Here is a 17275-nt window from a genome sequence, read left to right on the forward strand (position 1 = left end):
GTTATCTGCATTTATTATTTAGAACCAATCCTTAGGGCTTTTTCCCTAATTAAAATTTTTTCAGAGACATCATTGTTGATTCATACATATATACATATATATATACACACACACACACACACACACACATTTAATTTACCTGAACATTTCCACATTGGGGTTCTCAAATGTCTTTTTAATATTGATAATTTTTATGGCCAGTCATATTTTTAGGGTTTTGTTTGGTTGGCTGGTTTTGGTTTTTGCTGTAGTTCTTGATCCCTATAATTTTATTTGTGAGTTCTTCCTGTGAGAGAAGTTAGCCAGAGATATTCTTTGCAATTGCCATGTGATTGAAATCAAGACTACTTTAAGCACACCCAGATTTTACCTGGAACTGCTAAGAATTCAGAACTGACCCTGTCCTCAGAAGGAAGAGGAGGAAGGAGGGACCATCCATCTTCCTTCTGCTAACATCAGGAAGGAGAGCCAAAGCATGGTGCTTAGGTGACCTGTTCCTGCGTGGCCCTAGCAGCCTCCTCCATGTTTCCAGCAGCAGCTTCCCCTTTACATCAACTTAGCCAGACATTAGTTAGAACTGCGGGGCCGGGGGCTGTGACTCAGAGCTGAAGTGCCTGCTGAGGATGTGGGACACCTGGGTCCAGCCCAGTGGATGAAAACAGCAGCTGATGTTCATCGACGGCCTTTAGAGGCCAGAGATGTTAACTATTGGTCTCCGACCTTGTGATGCTGGAGTCGGAGTCTTCATCGACATTTCTTATGGGTGAGAAATGGACCCACAGTGCCCACAGGAACACGCGTGTGCTAGCTCGTTGTCTTTCTCTCTCCCTCCTCTTCCTCTAGCACCCCCCCGTACTAACTGGGATTGGCATATTTTTTTTTTCAAAATAAGAGTGCTGTTCTATTTTTCATATTATTCAAACAATAAATATTCTTTTAAAAATTCAGAGCTGGATCTGGGAGCTTATCCTAGCTGCTCAGCAGGATGGCGGCACATTTTTGGCCAACATGAGCAATTCAACAAGACTGTGTCTTAGTTAAAAGGGCTACAGCTCAATGGTTGAGCATTTATCTGGTGTGTAAGCAGCCCTATGCTCGGTCCCAGTACCTTAGGGCATGGGGGAATTCAGGCAGATTACTTCATAAATAATTTTGGTTTACTGAGACGGGATCTCACAAAGTTACCCAAGTTGCTCTCAAACTCACGGTCCTCCTGCCTCTGCCTCCCAAGTGCTGACACCACTTTTTATTCAAATAAATGTGTAAAGAAAAAGGTAAAATTTTTTCATAACACTTGTGAAAATCACTTGACATACTACGCTTCCAGGCTTCCAAGTGTTTTCACAAATGTATATAAACATGCATAATCCATATTTTCTCTCTTTTTTTTTCAGACATGTGGAGGCTCAGGGCTCAGCTGCAGACTGCCCTTTGCATCAGCTCTTCTTCCATAAATTATGCCTCTGTACCTATTGGACTTTCATAGTTTAATGCTCTTTCTCCAGAAGGCTTCTCCAACCCCTCTAAGCCTCTAATTCCACAAACTGGATCCAGTCCATCACTACCTTAATAAACCACCCATTTGACCCGTATTTTCTCACCTCAGAGGTGCCTGGGCTGCTCCCATTCACCCTGCTGGCTGCGGCTTCTGTGTTCTGTGTGATGGGTGATGGGGACTGTCTTCCTCTGCCCAGCCTAGCAGGAGCTGCTCTGCAGCCTGGCCCTGTCTGAGGTCTTTCTGTTTTATCTTGGCTTTACCTAGGCTGCTTTACTTGTCATTCCACACTGACAGGCAAAGCAAACTCCCAGCTCTGGAACCCTGAGGGCACGCAAGGGTTGGCCTGGTGGGATTGCTGTTGGCTGGCTCTGTCCCTAGAGGCCTTCCTCTGCCTCTGCTGAGAAAGAATGTAGTTGCCTGAGGTGCTGTTGGTCAGACCTCTACCTGGTATGCGTGTCAGAAGTGAATAGCTGACTAAGGCTTCAGGGTTCCTTTTCTTTGAACCTATGTGTTATCTTGGTGGTTTGTATAAAAAAAATCTTTGTCATGGCTGTTAACAGTGGTTGGCCCATAAGATTCCCTCTGGTGGGTTTTGTTGTTGTTGTTTTTCTTAGACAGAGTTTCTCTGTTTAGCCTTGGCTGTCCTCGACTCACATTGTAGACCAGGCTGGCTTCAAACTCACAGAGATCCACCTGCCTCTGCCTCCTAGAGTGCTGGGATTACAGGCATACACCACCACGCCTGGCTTGATTTGTTGGTTTTTTAAAAATTTGTTTAATGTGTGTGTGTGAGCTACAAGATGATACAGAAAGAATGTGTGTGAGTTTGTATGTGTCACAGTTTGTGAAGGTCAGAGGACAACACCAAGAGTTGGTTCTTTGCTTCCACTGTGGGTTCGGGTAGAACTCAGTGATCAGGCTCGCGCAGCAAATGCTTTTACCCACTGAGCCATCTGGCCATTATTTGTTGATTTGAGTGTACATGGATGTTGAGCTGGGTAAACACAGGCTGTTAGAGAAAACCCTGAGCCAGCAAAGACAAGGGGGGAGCCACCAGGGACACACAGCATCTCTGAATAGAAGAGCTGGAGTCTAGCAGGTGAGGAAGGAGGCCACAAGCCTAATGGGATGCTCCCACCTCTCGTTCATGCAGCAGGCAGGACCTTACCTGCCATGGGTAAAGAAGTGAAAGAAGGTCATTCTGTGGGCTTGCGCCAAGATGCTGAGTATAGTGCTGGTGCCCTGTGGTGTCCATCTGTGTGCCTGGCCATTTCCCAGTGTCCTGGGAAGGAGGTGAGTCACAGGAGCCACAGAGGCTTAGGCTTCTCCTGGGGAGTGAACTAGAAGGATGAGCCAGACAAGGGCTGACCAGGGCAGGCCAGGAGCCTACGTGGACATTAAGTCTCTGCTTAGTGGTTGTTAGTAAAATAGGAATCAGGTGGGGGAGTAGAAGATTGTAGATGAGAACAGGGACAGTATGGTGGATGAAGTAGTTTGGTGGTTATGGAAGCTCAGACTTTCTTTAGTGTCCTGTTCCAACCTAGGGCCAGCTGAGCAGGATGCAAGAGCCATCTTCACATTCAGATGGCTCTGAAATTGGATATCTTGATACAGCATGGCCCTTTCTGTGTAGGATTGCTTTGGCAACTTGGGGCCTTTCATTCTATTCCTAGTTTCTTCAAGGCTTTTATCATGAAGAGATGTGGAATATTCTCAAAGGCCGTTTCACACCTTTTGAGGTAATCCTGCGACTTCTGTGCTTACATCTGCTTATGTGCTATGTTGCATCTGGTGAACTGTTCTACATCCTTGCCATGAATCCATCTTGGTTATGGTGTATCATCTCCTTACTGTGTTCTTGAATCCAGTTGTCAAGTATTTTATTGAGGATTTTTATCCCTATGTTCTTCAGTGAAATTATTTCACAATGTTTTCATTTTTTAAACTTTTTATTGGTTCTTTGTAAATTTCACATAATGGCCACCCACTAATCCCACTCATCTCCTTGTCCGTCCATATCCACCTTCCCCAAAAGAAAACCTCTCCCCAAAAGAAAACAAACAAACAGTCAGAATCTCACTGTGGAAGCTGTAGTGTGTCATGGTGTGTCACACAGTGTACCTTTTGGCCCAAGCAGCTTTTCTTGCAGATGGTCATTGCAGTGAGAGCCTTTGGTCTAGGAGGCCTCTGGCTTCTACCACACTGTTAGTACTGGCTCCTCACTGGGACTGCTCAGGATACCCTGTTGTTGCCCTGTGACATGGAGATCTTACAGCTGTGGTTCTGGACAACCAGCCTCTGGACGTTCTCCAGCAGCTCAGAGATGAGGTAGATGTTGGCGTGGGCCTAATTAAAGCTCTGGAGCTGGGACTGGGTGGTAGCTGAGTTGGTCAGCCTGACAACTCTCCTACACCACACCACTGGGGCCAGCTCTCCTGCACCCACACTACCTGGGTCAGTTAACCAGCACTGCCCAGGTGAGGGGTGAGGCCAGCCCTCCTTACCACTACAGCTGGTGGTCAGTCGGACCTAACTCTGCAAGCCCTTGGACATCAGCATGGCCTCAGGCAAGGGCCCACACCAGGGACGTCCACCTGGCCTTTGGTGGTAACAACCTTGACGCTGCAGGGCAATGGACACAGACATGGCCCTTTCGACAGCATGGGCTAGGACCTCACCATGGCCTCTGGTGACATTGCCAGCTACTCACTTCAGCTGTTCCTCACTGTCCTCGAGTCTGCAGTTCCTCCTCTCCTCATTGTGCACACACCATTCTGCTTCTCTCCCTCTTCTGTCTCTCCCCACTACTTGCTCATCTCAGTAGAGCCCAGGGCCTCTGGGTGCCTGGGGTCATCTCAGGGGTGCTCTGTGGGCTGTGTGGTGCCTGGCTGGAGTGGTCCCAGGCCCGAGGGGTTGTCTCAGGCATGTCCCACCTGCCTGGTGTGTTCTCAGTTTTTGTTGTGTCCTTACCCAGTTTTGGTATTGGGGCAATGCTAGATTCGTAGAACGAGTTTGGTATAGTTTCTTTCTCCTTCTGTTTTATACAGCAATTTGAAGAACAATGGCATTAGCTCTTGTTTGAATATATCGTAGAATTTGGCAGTGAATCCATCTGCATTGTTTTTAGACTTGTTATTACACCATCGGTGTCATTGCTAGGTATAGGTATGTTTAAGTTAGTTCTATCTTCTTGATTTAATTTTGGTTAGTTTTATGTGTCTAGGAATTTATCTCTAAGTTTTCCAGTCCTTTGGCATGTAAGTTTAGGCATCTTTTGTAATAATCTTCTGGAGTTTTGGAATCTGTAGTAACCTCACTTTTTTCATCTCATGTTATTAATGTTGCCATCTATTGTTTTGGAATTCAACTTAGTTTTGTTTTCCTAAGACCTTGAGGTACATCATTAGGTTATTTATTTCAGCATTCTTTATTTTTATTTTGGTTTCTGGAGACAGGGCTTCTCTGTGTAGCCTTGGCTGTCCTGGACTCACTTTGTAGACCAGGCCAGCCTCGAACTCACAGTGATCCCTTTGTCTCTGCCTCCTGAGTGCTGGGATTAAAGGCGTGCACCACCACAGCCATTCATCTGTTTAATTTTTTTTTAAAGTGTTATTGTGAGTGTAAGAGAGAGAGATTGGGGGTGGCTATAGTGCACATGTGGAACTTAGACGACCTTGTAGATTGGTTCTCTTCTCCTGCCGTTAAAGTGGGATCTGGGGATTGAGGTCAGGTCACAAGGCTTGCAGAGCAGGCGTGTCTACCCCTGAGCTATGTGTCCCATTGGCCCTCTAATGTTTAATGTGTACACTCATAGCCATAGGCTTTCTTCCTAGAACTGCCTTAGCTGCTTTCCAAAGGTTCTGATGAGTAAAGATTTCATTTGATTCTAATAATTTTTAAATTTCTCCTGATTTCTTCAGCAACCCACTAGTCACTCAACAGAGTATCGTTCAGTCTCCAACTCCATGTGTTTTCTGTTTCCTCCTGCTGTTGACTTCTAGTTTTATTTGAAAGGTATTATAAGGCATTGTTTTTATTTGTTTGCTGCTTCTAAGGCTTGCTTTGTAGCCTACAATATAATCTGGTTTAGAGACTGTCCCATGAATTTCTGAGACGAATGTATATCCCATTTCCATTAGATAGAATATTCTGTAGGTATTTTAAGTCTATTTTATAGTGTAGTTTAACTCTGCTGGTTATTGATTTTTAGCTTGGATGATCTAGCTAAGAAAAGAATGTTTAAAATCAGTTACTATTATTTCAGGACCTATGTGACCTTTTGGTGTTTATTTTTGTGAAATTGAGAGCTCCAACATTCAGTGCTTATATATTTACAGTTATTACATTTTCTTTATAAATTGTTGGGTTGATACAAATTATATGTGTGTATAAATAAAATATTTATGTGTGTTAAAGTACTTAATTAAAAATAACTCTAAATAAAAAGTTTGACATTTAAGCAAAACACAGAAGAACCATATATTATAGAAAGAAATTTAAAGAATATCACAGCTTTCCATGAAAGTCTGGGGACCCTATACCCATGTAAAAGGCTTTGCATGGCACACATTTGCAGTCCCAACACAGAAGGGCAGAAACAGTGTAGCCAGGTCCCTGACTTCCAGGTTTAGAGACCTGTCTCAAAAAATTAAGGTAAAGAGCAACTAAAAAGACATTCCGCATTGACCTCTGGCCCCAGGCACATGAGCACACACACACACAGTCAAACTCACACTCACACATAGAGTCATTACAGCCTAGACATGTTGGCCAAACCTTAGCTATATGTGAGATTTTAATAATGCTTTTATCTTAGAAGTTTAATATCAAATGTCAGGGTCCCTTCTTTTTTGAACCCTAGAATGGACCACTACAGGTTAGGGATAGGATAGGAAATAATAGTCTTTGGTACATACATGTTTTTCTCTTCTTCTACTTTTTTTCCCAAACTATTATTATGTTTGAGTCCTGAACCTTCTTATCAGGAAAATGCCGTTTGACTTTTTAATTGCTTGGCTGTGCAAAGGTGGTGGTGGTTGAGTGAAAATGCCATTTGTGTACTCTGCAAGTTCTGGGAAGTCGCACTGTACTTTCAAAAGGATTTAGTCCTTTTCCTGTTGAATCAGCATTTAGGTGGTGATGAACTAATTCCGAGGGTCACGTGATGATACAAGTTTTGAATTGACTTTGGCTGTGCTGTTCTGAAGGAATGTCACATAATCTTCTCCACTTGTCTTCTCTCTGCTTTAGCGCATAAAATCGGGCAGAGACAGCAGCGGAGGCCCTCGAGGTAAACGAGAGGGGAGTGCTGGCAGCGGTGAGTACCTTCTGTGCGCCACAACACCGGTTTTGACAGGTTTCCAGCAACACGGAAACCATCTGCAAGTGTCTTTCATATGTTTTATGTTCTCTGTCTGTCTACCTATATACACAGTAAAACCCCACGTATTCTAACTTGGTATATGTGTTTGTAAATGTTACCATATTTTAGTTCTTAGGTTATATATCTGCTTCTGCTTGTTGCTTAATCAAGTTCAGGTTGGGGAAGGGCACATGAATGAGGTTTTACTGTGTTGTAATTTTAAAGTCCCACATAAAGAACTTAGCATGAGAAGTAGTATGGTCTGGGGGATGCTGACAGCCCAGATCTTTAGTCTGGCCTCAGTGGGCCTCAAAGAGGAGATGTGGATCAAGTCCCATCTTGATCCTAAAAGCAGACTTCTGCTTGTGAGCCAGCCATAAATACTTTACATGTTTTTTAAGTTCTTGACATTTTTTAAATTTCTTGATTTTGGCTCCCCAGGGCATCATTTTTTTAATAAAGCATTATAGTCAATTTTCTACTCCTTTTTCTCAGGTACTAGTAGTGACAAGAGAAATGTGATGGTTTTAAAGAAGCTAATTGAAGAAGAACAAGATAAATGTTAAATTAAGACCTTTGGCCTTCCCTGCGTTCTCTCATCTCCACACACGGTGCAGTCCTGCCGTGACCCTGCTCTGTCTAACTAAGCAGCAGTGTTATCTCACAGCTGCGCTAACCCGGGAGTACAACCGTGACAAGTGGAGATGACTAGGATGTGGTCCCTGCAGGCAGGACAGTTGACATCTAGTTAGAAAGACGCAGCTTCAATGCCACTGCCAGGGCTGCTTGGGGAGGGAATGCACGTGGGTTTTCTGATTTGCCTGTGAGTAGAAATGGCAGTTGAGACAAAGGTTCTGTCAGGAATTCAGAGCTCTGCTTTGATAAGAATAAGTTTAAACAGTTGCATATAGTTCTTGCCAGTCAGCATAGTTCTTTAAAAGCCAAGCCACCTTCTCCAGATACAGCTCTACCTCCTGGCCTGTGAGCCATGGCACTTATTAGAGAAGTGAGGAGGAGCAGTGGAGAGCCTAAGTCTCAGGAGTATCAAAGATAGCTTCTCATGTCCAGGAGCCGTGGTCCTCCCCATCGGCATCCATTGGCTTGATGGACGTTCCTGTCTCCTTACTGTCCCTAGCTCCCAGGTACCTCCCCAACTTTTGCTTTACAGAATTCACTCACCCTTCAGTTAGACTGGACTGAGTCTTGAGTCTGAAGGATCGAGGCCCCCACACCTTCATTAGCTGGAGACAGCTGTAAAGCCCACAGGCCCCTCAGAGGTTCTGAGCTGAGCGGGTTGTCAATCCAGAAGTTAGTGCTGTATATGAACAGCTCCACCGAGGACAGTAAAGGCTGAACATAGCATAACCATGTCCTATACCCAGCAAGTTCACATGTGGCCACCTGAAAACCTGCCTTCACAGCTTACAGACTTTTGAACTGTAGGTGTCAAAAATGTGCAAAAATTAGCCAAGTATTGTGCAGCAAGCATTGTAGACACATTAAAAGAAACTCCTCAGTCAGGCCAGATGGTGCCCAGATCTCAGCCTGAGGGGCCAAGGCAGAGGATCTGGAGTTCTGGGCCAACATGGACTACACACCAAAACCCTGTCATCCCCACCCTCCCAGGGAAGAAAGAAAGTCTAGGCGGTTCCCAGAGTAAACTGATAGTGCACGACCATAGGGTCAGGGTGTGTGTCCTGGGCCTTTTGAATGACTCTCCCTTCCAGAGCAGATCCGTGGGAGAGTAGTCACTGTGGGCTAAAATTCCAGGACGACACTGTGGGAAGTGGCTTCCACCTGCAAGCCCAGCACTTGGGAGGCTGAGGCAGGAGGGTCACCACCGCGAGTTTGAAGCCAGCCTGTGCTAGTGAGTTCCAGACCTGCCTGGGCTACAGAGTAAGAACCTGATTCAAAAACTAAACTAAACTTAAAAAAAAAAAGTAGCCGCAGCCTCGTCGTCATACTCTGCGGACAACACTTCTCTGAAAAGCTCGAGTTTTCAGAATAAAGACTAGCCTGTTCCAACGCTAACCACCCACACGAGTTTTCCAGGCTGCTTCATGTGTAAGCCCATGAGGTCCCTCTGGAAGCCTGAGTCTCCTGGGTCTCCACTCTAAAAGCCTGCCATGGGGAGCCAGGTCTGTGAAGGATGAGCTTTTGCGGTAGTCTGGAAAGTCTGCCCAGGCTCTCAGCAGGCTACAGGAAGACTGCCCGAGCCCTGCTGGTGGCCCCTCCATACCATACTTTAACTCCTCCACAGTCAGCTGAGTGAGAGAAGAGATGCCTATGTGTCCTGGGAAGCTGCCCCAGCCTCCACACCCCACCCGCCCCGCCTCCCCACTGTTCCACTGCCAGTTTTAATCAATTTTGCTTTCTACCATCTAGCCCATTTTAGGCCAAAACAAATACTAGCACACAAGTGAGCTTTATGCTCACAAAAAGCTGTTCTAAGGAGAGACTCAGCCCTGGTGGCACTTTCCAAGCAGGGCCTCAGGTCACTTAGCTTGCTTGGCACCAGTTTAAAGGGCTACCCCAGGACCTTCCCCGGTGCTGCGGCTTCTCAGCTTCGGCCCTTTGTTCCTTAGTTTCTAACAGCTCAAGCACGTCAGTCCTGACGTCCGTACTTCTTCCTGCTGCCCAGTGTGAGTACCTCTGCCAGTACCTGTCCTGAGCCCAGAATGAGCAGGCTGTGGCTGCCTTCTTCTGTCTTGCCTCCACCCCAGGACATCCTCAAGCCCACGGTGGCAGCACCCTTGCTCCCGCTTAGCAGTTCCTGGAGGGAAAGAGCCCCTTCTCCACACTCCTGTGGTTAACCTGTGACTCCTGGCAGTCTTTCCAGGATGGCAGTATTCGACCTCCACACGTCCACAGATCAGAAAGCTTTCCAAAGGCTCCACAGAAAGCCTGTCCTAAGCTAAAAACATACAGGAGCCTTTAGTTCCAGCACTCAGGGGCAGAGGCAGGTGGATCTCTGGGGTAGTCAGGGAGACCCTGTCTCAAAACAAACAAATACAGAAGGCAGGGCCTCAGGCAGCACTTGAAAGGCGTGTCCAGGATGTGCCAGGATTACATAGCTGTCTGCAGGGCTCACCTCTGAGAGTTCTGGGTTTGTATTTTCGAATCAGAAAATACTCACCTCCTCCTCCCCACAGTAGGTCTGGAGTCATGGGAAGGCTGGCTAGACGGCCAAAGCCTACTGCCGGAGTCTCACTACCAAGTCTTAGGAGCTCCTGGCCCTGCTATTCCTGCTGTAGCAACCCAGCCCATGCTGGAAGAACCATGGCTCCACTCTGAGTTGATACCAAAACCTAGGTGTGATATGGCTACAGGGAAGGTCATTTTTGGTCTTACCATAGCCAGTTACCAGCATGTGCCTGTGTGATCATCCAGCCTTGGGCCTCACCCCGTCACTGCCACACAAGATGTGACCTTGAGATGCCTCTTTCTATGGTGCAGGAATTATCCTCAAATACATGACACCTATTGCTGTAGGTGTGTGGAGACACCCTTGCTACGGTTGGCCCAGGTTTAAGCTGGATGTAAACACCACGGCTTGAAACTTCTAGCCTTAATGCATCAGTGTCCCATGTGCTGAGGCCACAAGCATGCCCAGGAGTGTCAGAAATTCATTTTTATAAAATTAGCTAAACTGAAGTGTTCTTAAATATTTTTTAAGTACGTGGAAAAATGCATTGCTCTTTTACAAGCAGAGTTTGGGGGTCAGGGTTTAGCAACATATTGATAGACATGCAAAATAAAAAATAAAAAGGAAAGAAAGAAAAAGAAAAATCAAGCCACGATGAATGTCAGCGTCCAAAATCAAAGCCACATATTCTACAGTTTCAAAGTTTTGATAGGCTTGGTATTTCTGTTCTTCATGGATAAACTGAGGGCGGGGATAACCTTCCTCTCGGCTAGTGTGATGCCTCCATTTAAGAGGCATGTCTGCTTCGCTTGTGTCTCTGTCCTCATGCCACAGAGTACCTCCGGACAGTACAGCATTTGCTATCCCAGCATGCTTTTGTGATTAATCTGAGTACTATGTCATTAAGGCTTTGTTTTAAATTGCTCTTTTGGTTTGCTCTGTGTAATTTTAGTGGCTTGCTGTGTTTTTTCATGTGATTTTGACAATGTCCTAGATGTTAATTCGTCCATTGAAAATGTGTCTTTTATGCTCCAAGTGATTTCATATTGAAAGAAAGCACTGTGGCTCAGTGAACAGAAATTCACTTTTCAGTCAACTTTCTGAAGGACATTTTAGTTTTATAGAAGTCCAAATTTGATTTGGAAATTACAGTCCCCAAATGAGCTGTTTTTTGTTACTGATTTTGTTTTTTGAACTAGCACAGCTTTCAATATTGTTTCTGGTTTTTCATGGCATTGCAAACAGAGCATGAAAAGGCGACACTCCTGTGGCCCCAGCAATGGAGATACCCCTAGATCGTGTCCTGGAGTAGTCACTGCAGTCATATCTAGGAGGTGTTGTACCTGTAGCTGGAGGGTTGGAGTAGGCCCCTTTGGTGGAGAAGCAAGCCCCGAGGGCCTGACTGGGGACTGCCCTGTCTGAGTACTGCTCCTGCCGATTCCACCTGAGCAGCCCTTCACTGGCGAGATGAAGTTGCTGGTTTTACCGGACACCCCGGTGTCTGACCACTTTGCCGCAGGCAGATCCTTAGTGACAAGCATTATAGGGTCACGGGACACACCAGGCCGAGTCCCGCAGTGTTAGAATCTTCACAGGTGTTAGTACCCACTGTTAAGCTGCTCTGCAGGTTCCATTTGGCTTAGTAATTCTATAAGCCAGACCATGGATAATCTAGACTTAACACATCTGTACACATTATACAAGTGAATGGGCAGCAGACCAAATTATTAGACATAAGGATTTGAAGGCTGTGATAGTCAAATGTTCCAAAATATTCTGCTTTGCTTTTCCCCAGCCACTGAGAGCTGTGTAACCCTTTCTTAGTTGTTCATACAAAAAGACTCAAGCCTGGAGTACATCAAACCCTGCTCAGCTAAGCTTTCTATCATAGTAGTGACAGATAGTACCTAGGAATTTTCCTTGTTATCAAAGTGCAGTCATAGCAAATACACTTCTTAAGCTGTGAGATTCTGTGTCCATGATCTTCTCCTAAAGCTTGATTAGCCTTATATCTCAGCTACCTCCAGAAACATCTCCCTTAACAGCCTTGTGGTTTTGTGTGGTCCACTTCTGCATCTTCAGTAGAACATATGCCTTTCCTCTGGCCCTTAGCTTGTCCTGAGTTTAATTTCACTATGGTTAGTTCCCCAGTCCCTGAACTCACTTGGTGTCTATGAATTCCTTTGTCAAACCATATGGTAAGTTCGTCTGAGCAAGTCACTAAGCTCTTTGTCATAGTTTCTGTCAGTAACGTGAGAGTGAAAATAGGACCTACCTTCATGGGAGTTGCCAAGAGGAAGAAGTGAGTTTACATAGACGAAGCTGGTCTTGTACTCACAGAGATCTGCCTGCCTTTCTCTCCCATGTGCTGGGATCAAAGGCATGTGCCACCACTGCCCAGCAACACACAAACTTATTTTATCAGTTATTTCCTTGTTTTTCCTTCTTCGCTTCCTATCTTTGATTTTGTTTTGAAATGGGTCTTGCTGAGCCACGTTGTGGTAGCATGTGCCTTTAGTCCCCGCACTTAGAGGGCAAGTCTGTGCAAACTAAATGCCCCTACTGGGGTCTGAAGTGCTCCACCCTGCTGGGAATGATAATGTTCACTCACCAAGACCTGTGAAATGTCTGTGCCCTTGGGGCTGGAGAGATGGCTCAGCAGTTCAGAGCTCTTGCAGAGGACCTGTGTTCAATTCCTAACACTCACATGGCAGCGCACAACCATTTGTAACTCCAGTTCCATACGATCCAGCACCCTCTTCTGGTCTCTCTTTAGGCCCAGGCATGCAGGTGATGCACAGGTCATGTGCAGCCAAACACCCGCACACATAAAATAACACAATCCAGTGTCCATGTCCTTAACAGAACATGCTTTAAAAGGTTGTCAGGACTCGAGAGATAATAGCTCAATCTGTAAAGTCCCCGCCATGCAAGCAGAACCCACCTAATGAGCTGTATGTGATCCTGGTGCTGGGAGGCGGAGACAGGATATCTGCAGCTTTGCCATGAGCCAGCCCATTTTAATCAGCAGCCACCACGCCAATGAGAGACTCTTCCTCAAGAGCGAGGTCCAAGGACCTGATGAGTGACATCTGAGCTCATCCTCTGTGCACACGTCCTCATGCATACGTACACACACACACACACACACACACACACACACACACTATGGCAGTTACCGTAGACCCCTGCTCCCTACCCTAGACAGGATCTGCTATCAGCCTTCCTAGCTATCTTTTTAGGGAGGATTTTTGCCTTTAGAAGCCCTAAAATTTGGATGCCCTAACATAACTTCCAGAGGTGCGGCCAGAGTGCAGTCATAATGTAAAGTAGAAAGTGTCCAGAGATCCATAAAAGGAGAAAAATGCAAGGAATGTTATTAGTAGTTTAAAATGTTTTATGGGTGTGACCTCATGGAAATATTTAAGATAAAAGCCACCCTAGGGCTGTCGGGTGCCCAGAGTCAGTGCCCTTTCCTCCTCCAACACTCAAGACAGTCCACACCGTCACCGGTGCTGAAGGTGAGAGGCCCATGTGGTCTTCTTATTTTCATTACTTACGTAAATGTAATATTACTCAGTTTGGGCAAATCATTGCTTTGGATCTGATCGAAAATCTCGACCTTATTCGAACCATCTAGAAAATTAACAAAAATGAATTACAATACTTTTAATGTTCTCTTTACAGTTTTTTACTGCCTTGAATTTATCAACCACTGTAAATAATTTTCATTCTTATGTTATCAGTGGGCAGGGTCTAGGCCAGTTGTTTCCAGGTTCTTAGCCTCTTAATGAAATGAAAGCACATGTAGGTTGCAGGGTGGCGAGGAAACTTTATCAAAGCAAAGAAATAGAACAGTTGACACAAGCACCGTCAAGACTACGGCAGGCCACCCGACTGCGGACTCAAGGGCACCAATTACTGCTTTGGGGTGTCTTTTCTGGAGGTCAACTCAAGGGGGAGTTTGGTTAGTATGGGCATAATTTAGGTGGTTGTCTCTTCTGACTGGCAAGTTTGGATTCCATAAGCCCTTGCTCACTGCGTGTACCCTTCCCATAATACATACAATTTTAATTTTACGGATGCCCCTGTTATGCACAGGCATAAGATGGTAAGAAGAGGATTTTCTTTAAAAGTTTAATTTGAGGACCTAGTGAGCCTAATTGCTCAAAACCAGTGCAGGATGGACTGGCCCATGGCCAGCAGTTCCCAGATGGCACTCTAGGATGTGTTCAGCAGAAACCAGGGGTTATCAAAGGGTTGCTCAGGGGAGCGACTTCTTACTCTCTTTTAAAGCAGTTATATACACGGCTCTGGTCAGGTGAAGTCCCAGGCTGCTAGCAGATTGCTAGTTGCATTGTTCAGAGAATGCTTGGTGCATAGCCCAAGCTAAGTGGGGGTGTGCATCCTCCAAGTTACTCTCCATGGTTACCTGCCTCAATAGGAAGCATATTCTTTCTAAATAACCAGAGAGTGCCTCTCTCGGGCACTGAATTAATTTATTTTTGAAAAAAAAAAAAACAAACATGGTAGAAGTGGACATAGTTAGACCCTAACCTTACTTAGTTTAGTGAGTAGACTCTCTGCTGGAAAGATTACTTTGTCATGGGGGCTGGAGAGATGATTCAGGGCTTCAAAGCATGTGTTGCTCTTGCAGAGGACCCAGGTTCAATTCCCAGCACCCACATGGTGGCTCAAACCATCTGTAACTCCAGTCCAGAGGATCTGATCCCTTCTACTGACCTTCACAGGCATTAGGCATTCACACAGTGCACATACATACACATAGGCAAAACACTCATAGGCATAAAATTAACCTAAAAATGTTTTTAAGGATCACCTTGTCACAAGGGGGAAAAAAGTGCACATGTAAAAACTGTAACACAAAAATGTTACAGCTGGCTCTCGAACCAGGCGCCTTCAGCAGTGAGCAGCGCAGCCATGGCCAAGATTAAGGCTCGGGACCTGCGCGGCAAGAAGTAGGAGCTGCTGAAACAACTCGACGATCTGAAGGTGGAGCTGTCTCAGCTTCGCGTCGCCAAGGTGACAGGCGGTGCCGCGTCCAAGCTGTCCAAGATACGAGTCGTCCGCAAATCCATTGCCCGTGTCCTCACTGTCATTAATCAGACTCAAAAAGAAAACCTCAGGAAATTCTACAAGGGCAAGAAATACAAGCCTCTGGACCTGTGGCCCAAGAAGACTAGAGCCATGCGCCGCCGGCTCACCAAGCACGAAGAGAAGCTGAAGACCAAGAAGCAGCAGCGGAAGGAGAGGCTATACCCGCTGCGCAAGTATGCAGTCAAGGCCTGAGGTGGCAACGACAATAAAGTGCAAAACTGGCAAAAAAAAAAAAAAAAAAAAAGTTACAGCTGGTCACAAGGACAGGCTGGGGTCCAACCAAGCAGCACTGCTGTGAGCAAGCTTCTGGGAGCATTCCTGAGACGGCAGACCTGCCCGCAAGGGCCAAGAAGCCCATGCTGCTCCAGAGTGGAACAGGGCTGAGGATGGGGGGGTGGAGGGGTGGGGGAGAAGAGAGCTTATGTGTTTAGTTTTTCCAAGTGTTAAGCTACTGCATGTACTAAGACAGCCAGAGTTTGTAGAACCCACTACATTATTAGGCTGGAACTGTGGAAGGTAGGGTTATGCATACGAAGAAAGGCCACATGTCACAGGCTGTACCTTCTGTCAGCTAGGCAGCTGCTATTCTGTGCTGCTGGGCTGGCACTCAGGAAGCCTGGATTGCAGGGTTACTGTCATGAGCACGCTATGTCAGGAACATACATGGACACATCTGTGTCTTTCCACAATGTCAGAATTAAACAACAAAATTATGCTGGGTGCAATTTGCCAAGTAATTTTGCAGTTCCTTGATTGATGGCTGGGCAAACTTAAGTTCTTTGATCCCTGTCTTAAGAACTAACATTAACTCAGATAACAGTTGCATGTCACACAGTTATTATGTCTCCATGTATGCATGTGTAGATCACATAATGATTACTAAAGAATTAAGGGGGCTCCACAGAGTTCAGAGAGGCATTTCTAGAGTGAAAGGCAGAAGGCTGATGGAGATGCAGATAGTCTGTGGGTTGAGGTAGGGGTAGGGTAGGCGTGTTAGATAAAGAACCTTGTTGGAGAAGCTTCCAGAGACTCTGCATCTGCAGAAACAAGGCGCAAGGTTAGGTCAACTGCAAAAGTGAGATGTAGGGCTCTGGAGGCCATGGAGGTAGGTGCAGGAGTGATGGGTAAATAGTGGACAGATGGCAGAGGTCCTCTGCTGTTGGTCCCATGCACAAGCCAGATGGTCAGGTGACAGGCTGGTCTTTATGACAGTTCTGCTCTGCCCGTGTGCTCACAAGGTCTCAGTGCACTTAGATAACTCTACCAGCAGCACCTTTTGACCTTTAGGAGGAAGTTACTTACATATGAGCCTGTGCCTTGTGGGTCATCCTGCCCTCCATCTGTACTTAGGAGGGAGTCACCCAGGGCAAGGCACAGTGGGAAAACCAGCTTTACAAACTGTGAGGTAACCCAAGGCAAGGTACAGACCTCTGCCTCTCCAGCCATGGCCACGGAAAGGAAGAGCTGCTCCCCAGACCTTTATTTCCTGAACTCATACTATAGCTTCCCTCAGAAATAGTAGTCACTTACTGGCTTTCGATTCAGTGAAGTATGTAATTACACAGTGATTTAATGTTAGTGGGGGATTGTGCACACACGTGCTTGTGAACACTCACACACGTGGGTGAATACACATCTGTGTGTACACATGTGTGAAGACCAGAGCTCAAGCTTAGGCATTGTCTTCAGAAGAGTCCATCTTGTTTTTAAGACTCTTTGATTGGCCTGAAGTCTGCCAATGAGATTAGGTACTGACTGGCTAATGAGCCCCAGGAATGTCCCCACCTCCCACTGCTGGGATTTCAGCATGGGCCTACCACTCCTGGATTGTTCGTGTTTTTGTTTTCTTCCCTTCCTTCCTCTCCCCCTTCCTTCCTTTCCTCCTCCTTCCCCCTTCCTTCCTTCCTTCCTTCCTTCCTTCCTTCCTTCCTTCCTTCCTTCCTTCTTTCCTTTCTTCCTTCCTTCCTTCCTTCCTCTGCCCCTTCCTTCCTTCCTCCCTTCCTTTTTTCCCCCTCCCTCCCTCTTTCCCTCCTTTCTTCCTTTTCCTTCCTTCCTTCCTTCCTTCCTTCCTTCCTCCCTCCCTCCTCTTTCTTTCTTTCTTTCTTTCTTTCTTTCTTTCTTTCTTTCTTTCTTTCTTTCTTTCTTTCTTTCT

General features: G+C 45.9%; 1 protein-coding gene and 1 pseudogene across 5 annotated transcripts in view; both read left to right on the top strand.

Moving 5' to 3' along the window:
* The window catches only part of Ift88 (intraflagellar transport 88), a 91754-nt gene that overhangs the window by 71809 nt on the left and 2670 nt on the right, over nucleotides 1-17275 (top strand). For all 5 annotated transcript variants that reach the window (XM_055616873.1, XM_055616843.1, XM_055616865.1 and 2 more), the window contains one exon: nucleotides 6749-6815. In XM_055616873.1, coding sequence (XP_055472848.1) covers nucleotides 6749-6815 — 67 coding nt within the window. The remainder of the gene's footprint in view (nucleotides 1-6748; nucleotides 6816-17275) is intronic.
* LOC129683888 (60S ribosomal protein L35-like) lies at nucleotides 14904-15367 on the top strand (annotated as a pseudogene).

Source organism: Psammomys obesus, unplaced genomic scaffold (genome assembly GCF_907164565.1).
Source record: "Psammomys obesus unplaced genomic scaffold, mPsaObe1.curated_primary_1811, whole genome shotgun sequence".
NCBI lineage: Eukaryota > Metazoa > Chordata > Mammalia > Rodentia > Muridae > Psammomys > Psammomys obesus.